General features: G+C 41.5%; 1 protein-coding gene across 4 annotated transcripts in view; it reads right to left on the bottom strand.

The window, feature by feature from the left end:
• Positions 1-249: 249 nt before the first annotated feature.
• The window catches only part of trappc9 (trafficking protein particle complex subunit 9), a 233,478-nt gene continuing 220,918 nt past the window's right edge, over positions 250-12,809 (bottom strand). For all 4 annotated transcript variants that reach the window (XM_082521363.1, XM_082521361.1, XM_082521362.1 and 1 more), the window contains 2 exons: positions 2,503-2,726; positions 250-1,750 (listed from right to left, as the gene is read on the bottom strand). In XM_082521363.1, the coding sequence (XP_082377489.1) occupies positions 1,571-1,750; positions 2,503-2,726 (404 nt within the window). In that variant the 3' untranslated portion in view covers positions 250-1,570. The remainder of the gene's footprint in view (positions 1,751-2,502; positions 2,727-12,809) is intronic.

Genomic DNA, 12,809 nt, shown 5'->3' on the forward strand with positions numbered 1-12,809 from the left:
CAAATGGACTCTATTAGCAGTGCTGTGGGTGCACTAGGTAACTCCCAGTGCATCAATGAGCATTAAAACACAGATGTGTACACTGTGGTAAGTCTCAGTGTAGCTGCTACTCAATCACAGGCTATAAATATACTGTGTATAACTCAAAGTGCACAAACAGCCTGCAATCTATCACCGGTCAACAACACGGCGTTTGGCTGTTCCAGCATTAATTCAACATTTAAAATGATTATTACTCTGTAATATTTTTCTCTCTAATTGCAGTTTATGGATTTTGAAGAATGTAAATGTCAGAATCGAGCGTCCGCAAAAAGCGGTTATAGTAAAGGTCACTTCAGTGGGCACCATAAATGAAGCACGAATATTTAATGGCTTGGATAGACAAATGAAAACTTTAATGATGCCCCTTCTTTTAACATATATTTACAGCTATCATAAGTCACACACAACAGGCCTAATCTAAGAGACTCAAATCCATAATTCAGTGTACTGATACAGGCTGAGGTAAGTCCATACAGCAGTGGAAACAGTTTCAGTGTTCACTCTTGGCTAAACCCAGAATTTGGCACTGTAGTAATAACAACTAAAAAAGCACTAGCATCGTTTTGCACGTCCTTGTTGAGTCTTGCGCTACCTTTCTGTGGCTTATCCAGCAGGCTGCTTCTAACCAGCCAGTATATGAGGTGAGAAAATCAAAACCATTCTTAACTTAAACTTTTGTTCAAGGTCACCTTCTTCTCATATAGCAGCCATGTCTCCTGTGAATATGCTGAATGTGCAGGCCAGGAACAGCAGGCTTTGTGAGCAGACTGTGGTTGTGTGCAAGTAAATGGTGGATCTTGAAACCGCTGGCAATGCTCAGATATAAGTGTGCTCAGGTTTTCATATTATATTTTATCAGCCTTCTTTAATGCATCAGCCTTTGTTAAAACTGAGGCTGGTACAGAACAGGAAGTGTTGGTCCAAATATCCCCCAGTTGACCCCTATGGGCTAAAAAAGCAGGCTAACTTTGGTTCGCATGCACCCACTTAACAAACCAGCTTGATTTTTCAGACAATATGAAAACATGAGCACACTTACTCCCCCTTGACTTACAACTGACAACCAACCACACAGTATGTGTAACACAGAGCAATCCACAGTCTGACAAATCAGGGCTACACAAAATCAGATGCTGCTGCACAGCTAATAAGATGACTTCCTGTATCTGAGGCTAGCTAGCTTGCTTCCTCAGTGATCAACATTGTTAACATGTGTTGCTGCTGGTTAACAGTGTGAATTGCTGTGCTGTCTTAACCAGGAAACGAGCCGATTTACTTTGATTGCACTAAATGGCTGCGCTCAGAAAGGATGGAGAATTTCATTTCACCTGACATTACCCCGCGCAAATTTGCAAATTGTGTGTTTTGTTTTTATTCACCCCAAGCACACAGGTTGTGTTAACTATACAAATGCAGAAACATTTACCAAAATGATATTCACATGTCAATTCATTATAATGCTACTGTATTTACATATAACAGCAACAAAACGCCCGATCTCTTGGTCAGGTCTATGACCTTGAAGTCCTCAGGCCCCGGCCTGTGGTGGAGTGTCGAGCGCTCTGATGTGGACGCTGGGCAGAGTGAACCAGGCCAAAGGAAGCTCTCGTCCAGCGCTGTCGTCCTGGAATTTGATACTAAGGTAGAAATCTCCGGTGTAAAGGAAAAGCAGGGCACCCTCACATACAGTACTTTCGTTGGGTTTAACCTGGTGACAGAAAAGAGACACAGCAGTAAGAACTGTTAGTGGTCACCTCGCTTTGATGATGAAGAGCAGACAAGTTCTCGTTCAGCTGAGAACGACTGCCAGAATTAAGCAGTTCTGCACATTCATGAAAGCGAAGAATTCAAGTATTCTTTCATGTGCTTTTAAAACTCTTTGTTCTGGCACAAGACGAATCCTGTTCAACAGCCTGCAGCTTGTTTAACATCAGAAATGAGAAGCGGTTATATACAAATACTGACTCTGAGGATCTCTTCAGAGCCAATAGAAATTTTTTACGATGAGAGTAAAAGGACCATGCTGTCTTTTGAGGCGTTAGGGTTGTTTTGCTAAGAAAAGTAGAACCTTTAGACTTTCCAGTGTGTTTTCCTCTGCGTCTACTTAGCCACTCAATTCTATTTAAAGTAACTGACAGTGACTTGTGCAATCGATCAACACAAAAGTCACGTCTGTCTCTGCCGTTCCCAGATGTGCAGCATATATGGAAAACTAAACTAAGAAGACTAAACTATGCCTCTTTCCAGAAATTATGAGCTTAAAAAATGCAATTACCTTAGTTAGGAATTACTGAGCCCATTACAATATCAGCTTAAACTCCTGTGATGTGACTGTGTTACAATTGAGTATATGTGACCTCTGCTGCAACGACCTATCACCATTAAGAATAGATTTGTATTTGCATATCTCAGGTCTTTGCTGGGAAACAACATGAATATAGAACTGTGGCTCTGACCGACCGTATCAATGTAGAAGGTGTTGGAGCCGATGAAGGTGACTCCGTCCTCCAGATCGTAGTTCTGGACTCCATTCTGATAGTCCTGATATGGCACCACGTTCAGAGCCAGGGGCCCCACTGAATTCTTGCTGCGATTGGTCAGTTTTACTTCCAGGCTCACAGCATCCCCCACTTTACAGTCGGCGATGACATCGCAGTCACACGGTTTCTTATTCACCAACACATCTTGAAACAAAACAGAACGAGGACGACAGAAAGGATCAGTATGGGCACACACACACACACACACACACACACACACACACACACACACACACACACACTGTGACAACCGCAAAAGAAATAAATCCACACTGAGTGAGTTCAGTTCAATTCCTCTAAAGGTTGGCCACTGAGTCCTGATGTGTTCCCTATTTGGCTAAGGTGCAGGGGGAGACACAACGATTTGTTTTGAACAATGAGCTCAGTGAACTGAGCGCCTACACGCTCTGGGCAGGCTAAGAAGAAGATCGACTTCAAACGTGGGAGTTCAGGGGCTCCCGAAAAGATCACCTGAGTAATGACTCCTCTGAGAGTAACAGCAGTGCACGCACACACACACACGCACACGTGAAAACCACTTGTCATATACTTTCTAGTGTCACACCTGCAGCTGTGATAAACACTGAGTCAGAGCGGCTCAGTCTGTGTGACAGGCAGATGAAAGAGCTGAGCTCGCTGCCGCTGGTGCCCCGATCTGTTGTGTACAGTGGCAAGTGGGGAAGTATTAAGATAGGCAATCCAGCAGGAAGGCGGGGGAACGAGGACGGGTGTGGGCAGCTGAGGCTGTGCTGTCACAGCCAGTGAGAGAGAGCCCCAGGGAGGCTGGAGCTACAGGAGGGTGACATTGAGACTCACGTCTGTATTAAAGAACACACTTCACTCAAAACAGACTACCACCAGCACACACTGAGGGGCTATGAGAGCTTTTCTTCTCCTTCTTTTTATTATTTGTGTTCAGCGTCTGTCTAGACTTCATAGGATGCATATAGAGAAGTTTCTGGATCTAAAAAGTAAAGCTAACTTTAACTGGCTGAAGCTTGCATTTTTTCCGAGTGGCCAGCAGGGTGCAGCTCCTCTGGTAGCAACAAGAAGTCATTTTGTAGAAACAACATCGTCCTCCTCGGATCTATGACCTCAGTAGACACTTCTCCCTCTCTGGTTTAGTTCCAGCCCTTGCTCATCATGTTTTGCTTCACCCGTCTTTGACATTTGGACTCAACATACAATGTGAAACTCTTGTTATTGAAAAAAAATTGAAATTTTATAATTTTAAGTACAAAAATTTGGCAAAATAAAAAGAAAGAACGCTGTAAGTGGGCAAGATTGCCATATGTTGTAATGATTATACTGAAAAATGCTGCGCTACTCTGCTGATATTGGACCAGGATTGGAATAAACAATCCACATAACAGTGCAATATCCTGCAAAGAAAAGAATTTTTGTAGTTAAAATGCATATCAGGTTAAAATAAATTACATAATTCTTTGTTTTTGCATTAATAAAGGTCCCAATCAGCCCAAATAACCAAGAGAAATTAAAAATGCATGCCATGAAAGACTTTGGGTCTTAAGAGCTTAAAGTGGACGTCCAAGATCTCAATGCAATCAATTAAAAATCCCATTATGATTATATTATTATTATTTAACTTTAATATAGCCCTGAGAGTAAGGCTGGATTATGAAGATAATATCATCAACTGTCTTTGTTTATTTTTTGCAATATTGTAGATTTTCCAGTTCTTACTAAATTTAGCTCGAGGCTTCTTCCACACTTTTTGTACCTTTGTAGTCTAGAATAAAAAGAAGTTTGTTTTGTTTCGAGTACTTATTGTTTTTATTCACAGCAGCAGATATTTCTTTCTTTAGAAAAGAAAGTGTTGACTTCTTTAACAGCACAGTGATCCATTCCCGCTCTAAACCCGGATCATTTTGTGGCCGCTCAAGCAACTGAGCTCGAACTGCAATGTGTTCTGCGTGCATTTAACCCCCATTACATGCACTGTCCCACCAATATTAATTTGATAGCTATGTGCATGTATAAATAATGCATTTCCCGGTAGTCAAACTACTTTGCCTTTTCCAGTACACGAACTCACTTAGCAGAAACTGCAGCTCTGTGATCCGCTCATTGTCTCTATACAGGCCTCTTCCTGCAAATACTTATTACATTGTGTCAAAACTAAGTAGGTTTAGCCATGTGGACGTGCACATGATCAAGTTTTCCTACAATGTACAGCAGAGATCTACTTGACTTGCTTGCTGTTATTCCAACACTGTAATCACCTCACGCTGTTGTGAAGAGCATTTGGAAAATTACGGACTTTTGCTCTTACTGGAAGACCTCTGGTGATGTGCGTGCACACACCCATCCATAAACACACGCACAAAACATAACTCTTTCATAGCCAGAAGCGCTCAGCCTATAGTGACACCTTTGCAAGTAGTTATATTTAGTTTGTTCAAAGTCTTGTTGCTAGGAGATGTGCAAATTATAGGTAGCCTACATTGACTCTAAAACTGGAAACAAATTCTTTCACATTAAAAGCGAACAAAAGAGGATGGTTAGTCTGTAATGAGCTGATGAACTCCCACACACGCGCAGCTCTGTCACACACACACCCACAGCCTGAACACTTGCTGCAGTTTCTCTACTCTGCCATCCTCGATTGCATATCAGCACAGAGGCAATCTTCTGACTTAGATAACCAACGCAGAAAAACAACAAGTGGGAAGAAAAAGAGGGCCACTGCTAAGAGGAAAATTCCACAAGAGTTAGAAATAGATGCAATTACCTATGATTATATAAAAAGGATTTCATCAAATTGGTAAATTAGCACATACAAGCAAAGTAAAAGCCAGCCAAGACGGGAGAGATCAAGGTCTCTGACTGGCTATGGCTCACTAGGCGCATCTGTAAACGTCTACGAGTCCCTCCAGCTTTTGAAAAGCATCTGCCGTGTTCTTCTTGTTGTTGTGCAGAACTGAGAGAACCACGGTGCGCAGTTTATCTCCAAAGCCTTCTGTTAAGTTCTGCATCGAGGTTTTATGAAGGCTGAATAAGCATGAGTTTCATCTCACAGGCTTTAAATGGGAAAAAAATAATCCAGAACAAGTTAAGGAGAACACGTTTGTAATGAAAATCTGATTAAAGTTGAGTTTTTTTGTGTATCTAGTCTACACAGTCATTCAATCAAATCTATATGCACAGCTTCAAATTTTCCAGGCAAAGTCTACGCCAAGTACACTTTAAATGATACCTTTTGTTATCAGTAAGATTTATGATTGTGTCTGAAATTATTTACCAAAGCTTAAGAGGAGATGTGATTTGTTAATGCGTATAGTCTTAGCTCTACACTGCAGCTTCTTCAGCTAATGTTAGCTTAAGGTCTCATCTCTGATATTTCAAAGTGAGAAACTTAAAACGCTGATTTAATATGAAACCCAAAGTTTACAAGTTTCGGACAACTTTCAGTAACTGTTATTTTTAACCCTTTAAAAAACTGCCTGTTCCCTGTTAAGCAGAAAAATGTTCATTATCGTCTCTTTAAATAGTAAGGTCGTGCTTGTGCTTCCACAAATCCTGTTTTTGTTTCTAATAAAACTTCAATTACAATGATCTGTGGCTGGAAAGCGATAAACCAAACTATTGCTTAGCTCTCAGATCCTAGAAAAAATGTGAAATAAATATCCTCATCTGAACTTCACGTCAGACCAGGCAGGAGGACGAGGGTTGGGTAGCAGCAAAGAAAATGAGGTGGTAAATGAGCCATAGAGCAGTTTGGCCAGCTGAGGGAATTACGCAAGCGAAAGACGCCACAAAACACAGATTAGGTAAAAGTCAGCATGAAGGAGGATTAAATATCCAAATGCTGCTCCAACAAGTGCTGCAGGAGCAACAGGTGCATCACAGGGGATGTGTGTGTTTTCTAAGAACTGACTTGGGAGAGAACTCAGCTCATTTTTAATGTATTGATTTGTTGGGTTGTGACGGGTTCATTAATAAACTCCAAGGAACGAGAGAAATTGATCTGTTTATTAATTTGGTGCCTGTGCTAACTTGTTACATAATATGTGTAACGCACTCACACACACTTCTGCCCAGATGCTGCTGGAGTTGGCAGAAGTGAAGCGCTGCAGCAGGCGTCGCCACAGCAACCAGGAAGGAAACAGAGAGAGAGAGACGACACTTTCTCCTGCGAGTATGAAAGCCACCGATCAAAACACAACTCGGATTAAACAAGCCTCTCCGCCCCTCGCAGTGTCTCTGTCACCCTTGAAGTAGGAGCGCAGGTGAAGATAAGGATGACGACCGACACCGGGTGATTTGCCAGTGTTTACTAGACTATAACGTGCGTCACCGCGGGTGTCAATACAGCTCATTAAGATTCACTCTCAAATACTGTGCAGCAACAGCGAGAAGAGGATGAGTTAGAGCCAAACAAATACAGATGTCACGTTCATCACACTGCGTGTAGGAAATGCTCGTTAAACACGGAGCGTTAACGCCGCAGAAAACTGATTACATCGGCGATATGTCGACAATGAGCGTGCATGCCTTTGTGGTGCAAGAAAAGCAATGGCGTCAAGAGAAGAGGCTTACAGTAATGCTAGTAATTATTAAAGCTAACTCCATATCTGAATAATAAATAGTACACTACAAATCGCTAAAATCAAGAACAATCAACAGTGATTTCTCTGACCTGCTCACGACCAAAATACCTCGCGTAAAGTAAAACCAGGCTTACTGGTGAGGCTTACTACACCGACAGTGATTTATCCAGCAGGATTAACATTAACAAAGAGTTGTGCTCTGGCCCAGATGACCAGGTCAGCAGAGTTTAACAGCTCATCCCGGCCAGCGGCCGCTAGCAAGGCAGGGTCATTTGATGAATGCTCCAACGGAGGCGGAGGATGTGCTTTGAAAGGTTGAGGTGTGCTGCAGTAAGTCTAAAAATAACCCACCAGCCTGTGATATTCCCCAAAGCCATCTGCCCCTTTTAGAATTATCCCCATAACAACGGCTCATTTGATATCTCTCGTCTTTCCATCAAATATTCCATCTGCTACAACGAAAAGATGATAGGAGCCCGCTTACTTCAGGTGACATAAAACACTTCCACGTTAATCATGTTGGAGCAGGAGGCCAGTACATCTACAAGTCTGCTGATTTCGGGCCGTCCTGTGGCAACATATGCAGTCTAATAAGTTTGCGAAGGCAAATTTACTCGGCTATAAATTTGCTCTCATTGCAACATGTTTCTAAAAGGTCTGAGTAATCGCTGTCCATCTGTCCCCTCTCCTCAAAACCCAACACTGTATGTAATTATTAACAGTTAACAGAAGCAGATTTAAGAAGCTTCACCCTAAACAAGCAGACTTGCTCAACTCCGCAGCAGCAGCCTGTAGCAGAAAGATTGGGGGTTATGTTGCAGTTTATGAGCTTGGTAGAAAAATATTGGCTCGTCTCCACTCGGGACACCTTACCGAGGGCTGCTTCCAGCCTGTACGCACTCATCGCTGAGCACCACGACCACAGCAGCAGCAGCATTACTCATCCAAAGCGTTCGCTTTAATTCCCGACTGGTGGCTACGTGACTTATGTTTACCAAAATAATACTTCTCTCCCTTTTCGCCCTTGATTCAATCTCTGTGTTTTCCTCTTCTTGCTGTACTCTGCTGGCTCACTGTGTGCAGAGCAGCACCCAAGGTTGCCATTGTTTTGCATCCTTATTCTTCACTTTCAGCTGCACTCAAAAGGAGGATGCACAGGTTAAGATGATCATTCAAACCTTTTGAGACATTTAACAATTCCACCTATTGCTACACGTCAGAATACGAGTGGAAATAAGAGCGTGCTCTTTAGCGCTTCATATAAGTATCACATTAGATGTGAGAGGCTCTCTTGTATAAGAGAGAATACAGAAATGCCATGAATGAATATAAAAACAAAAATAGGCCAACAATGTAACTAGACTGGCTCATGGCTCTTCAAATGTTGTTTCATTTCAGCTAAAATCTGGTTTTAAGGTGCCAAAGCCTGCAGTGTCAACACAAGGCAGATGTCACCCAAAGTCCTCACAATGTAAAGACCCCATCCAAACAGCACCATCGACTAACATGCTCCCACCAGTGATCCTAACATGTAAAAAATATATAAATAAAGTGGTAACCTTCAATATTTTCATTCTGTTTGTTTTCCATTGCTTTCTAATTTCATTTGCCTTCCTGCCTGTATTGAAACAACCGAGGCATGATATAACGCAGCCCGCCTTAAGCACATGGTTCACACTTTACCAAATACTTGGATTTTTTCCTCAACAATTTTGTTTCCACTAAACTGTGAGTGTGATAAGAGAAAATAACGCTTTAGCTCTAGTATCTTTGCTATACAGCAGCATCTCGAAATAAAACAGATCAATAGTGTGGGAGAGCAATAGTGAGATGGCTGTGTGCCATTACACTTTAGTGGCCCCATACTGGGATGACCTGCAAAAAAAGTCTTGACTTCCTGCCAGACCTAACTGTGGATAAAGCAGAATGATGAAACAACCCACAGCCCCCTTTTGTGACCTCCACAGCACATCCAGACACTGAGGAAAAACTGAAATTAGAACTGGACAGCTGTGGGATTCCTCAGAGGATTCTCTAGCAGTTTATAGAGAGAGTTAATAAACTGTAACAAGAGTGTGTGGGTATAAGTTTAGCTAACACTATTCTGAACAAGTGCACAGTGTACATATACCACCAACAGGTGAAGTAAATAACACTGTTTATTTCTTCACCGTGGCACCTGTATGAATTAGGGAGGAAGTGAAAGTTGACGTGTTATAAGCTGGAAAAATGGGCCAAGTTTAGGGATTTGAGTGAGTTTGACAAAGGACAGACTGTCCCTGCAGTGGTCAGTATCTATCAAAGGAGTCCAAGAAACGTCCAAGTGATAGAAATGTGGCAGAACACACAGAGCATCAGAGTTTGTTGTGCATGGCTGCACAGACACACACAGTCAGTGTGTCCACTGCTGAAAGCACCAACAATGGGTACGTGAACATCAGAACTGGCCCACAGAGCAATGGAAGAAAGAAGAGGCGGTGGCAGTGTGATGCTTTGGGCAATGTTCTGCTGGGAAACCTCTGGTCCTGCCATCCATGTGGATGTTACTTTGACACGTACCATCTACCTAAGCATTATGTCACACCATGCACAGCCTTTCATTGAAACAGTGTTCCCTGATGGATGCGGCCTATTCAGCAGACCTAATGCTACAAAGCAACAACGGTTCAGAAATGGTTTGAGGAGCTAAACAATGACTTTGCATTGATTTGACCTCCAAATTCCCCAGAACTCAATCCAATCGAGCAGCTGTGGGATGTGCTGGTCAAATAAGGCCGATTCATGGAGACCCCACCGCATGACTTACAGGACTTAAAGGATCTGTTGCCTAACATCTTTGTGTTTGTGTGTTCAAAACAGATCACTGTCACTGTTAATAGGCTGATTGACAAGCATCCACTAAAGTATAGAAACAATATCTATTTTTCCCCAAAAAATGTAACTGTAAAATGGAAATATACACTATATTATCATTGATCCTTTACACTTGACCTTTAATAATATTCTCAGACCCACGATGGATGTTTAGAAAACTTGGTATAATTTGCTCAACATACAGAATCGGGTGTTATGCAAATACTTCAATGTAGGCGACAGCTCCGAGGCTCAGATCACAATCAGCTACAGAGATTTGAGTAAGCTCACATTTTTCTCACTGCACACGAACTGACTTCAGTTCCAGCTGATCATACACACTTCATGCAGTTTCCTCTGGAGCCACAAATGTCTTTATATGAATTCCATATATACTATAATACTCTGGAAGGCCTCAAACAGCATTTGTAATTTTGAGGGGGAAAATAAAATAAAAGTCCACAATTGGTTTGAGAGAAATCCAGCTTTCTCATGTTGATGCCAGCCCCTTGATAGACTGTGGAAAATATTTTTAAATGTGTAGGTTTTTATGTCAATTTATGTACCCATGTAGCAGCATTTAGATGGGATCCAAACAACTTATAATTCTCTTAAATGCCTGGTTGAAATGATGCAGCCCATTAGCTCTGCAGGGGTGGACTCTTTTTTTAACTGCTGGTTTTTCCCAGTGCAGATGCTTGTATATAATTTTTCCAGTTGTGGTTTTATCATATGCTGAGAATTGGTTATGAAAATGCTTGTGTAGTCTGGAGCTTTAAGAGATAAACGCACTCTGTCCAAATCCCAATACAGCCTATAAGTTGAGGATAAAGTAAACTGCTTATTTGTACATTTTTTGTCAACTACCCATTCAGCAACCTCATTGTCAAAGACTCCGAATCACATCATCCTTCATATTTATAGTAGACATACCAGGCTGGGGGCAATTATTAGCTACCCCAACAGCAATACTGGTCTAACGTGTGTAGAAAGGAAGCAGCACTCCTACTACAACGTCATCTTTTCAGCACCTAAGAGAGAAGATCTTGGCAAAAAAATAACTTTGTTTACACTATGAAGAATTATTAGTCAAATACATATGTTACCATTTTTTTTCCACAGGAAATTAAGGTTCAACTTTATGATAAATGATTTTTCCTGCTCTGAGTTATATAGAAATAAACCACGCCTGTGCTTCTGGAGTAATTAAAACATGCAGTGTGCTAAAGAGAACACTATCATGAATGATAGTTTATTCTTAAACTGAGGAAAAACTGTGACTGATATGTATCCATCCATCTTTGTCTGTGTATCCAATTCAGGGTCATGGAGCTGCTAGAGCCTATTCCAGCAGCCATAGGACGAGAGGCAGGTACACCCTGGGCAGAATCACCACTTTAAAACCACCCAACCCCACTCACATCTCAGGACTGTGAGGGAAGCCAGAAAACCCAGAGACAACCTACACAGACATTGGAAGAATATGCAATCTCCCCACAGATTCAAAACAAGGACCAACTGAGAGAGACAATATGGAGAAAACCTAAATCCACAAAAGTTTTCCAAGAAGCTTGGAACAACCCTATATGCCAGGTACACTGAAAAAACCCCAACTCAACATCACTGTGACACTAGAACAAGTGTCAGAAAGCACTGGAGTCATTAAAAGTCATCCCCAAAGGACTATGATTGCTAAAGTTAGCAGTAACCTATTAAATAGTTGTAACAACATTTTTAGTATGAACCACAGCCACTGCACCTGAGCAACAAAGGAGAACACCCTGTAGGCCTACACTGAAACTATCTGGCTGTACACATTTTTATCTAGCCTTCTGCAGCTTTAACTTTGAGGACTTATTGTGCTACAGCGTGATATTACTTTTTGAACTCTTATTCCTCCCCTCTGAATATCTTCCCAGGAAGCATCAGTACACACTAGCAGGATATGAGCTTTGGGCTTTGGCTTTCTTTCCTGTCTTCTTTCCCTCTCACATATCCACCTGTAACCAAACAGCAATAAAACTGCCATGATCCAATTTTTCAATTTTCCATAAAATAATTTAGTGTGGCACTTGGCTTCAATTAGGCAAAAAAAAAACACTTGATTGCAGACTACATTTGGGACTGATATCAGAAAACTCTGAATTAATTAAGGCCAATCATGTTAACAGCTCAGAGATGCACTCGCCTGATTGAGACAACACTTATGTGACTGCAATACATGCAAAACGACACCGGTCATGATATATTATCTCGAGGCGTCTTCGACCATTCTGCGTTACTCAAACTATTAGAAATGTAAATGTAAATTCATATTCCATGTGTCCAATGTGGTTTGGAGCACAATCAGGAGCACGCCTGAAGCTACTGGTCCATGTCTGAGGTGAGCTGGACAGAAGATAAGTGTTGAACAGATCCTTGCACTTAGAGTTTAAAGGCAAATCTCTGTTAATCACATATAGACAAGAAGTAATTGGGGCCATCTTCCCCCAGCAGACATCGATAGCTTGAGTGTGAAACAGGAAAAAGCAGCTGCTGCAATAAATCTGAAAATCCAAAACACTGATTTTAACACAACCAGAACGGCTTTTCTCTCTATCAGTGACCATACAGCACGACGGATTATACACTTACCAGATGACTTTCAATCATCAACTATTATTCATAAAAAAAAGTCTTAATGTTTCCTGTTCTCAAGCGATTTCCAAAAACAAGAAAATTCTCATTATCTGCTTTAAAACAAATTACTCTGACATCTATAAGATCCAACAGCTTAGATGCAGAGAAACAAACAAAAAATTCA

This window comes from Aulonocara stuartgranti (assembly GCF_965226115.1).
Source record: "Aulonocara stuartgranti genome assembly, chromosome: 22".
Classification (NCBI taxonomy): domain Eukaryota; kingdom Metazoa; phylum Chordata; class Actinopteri; order Cichliformes; family Cichlidae; genus Aulonocara; species Aulonocara stuartgranti.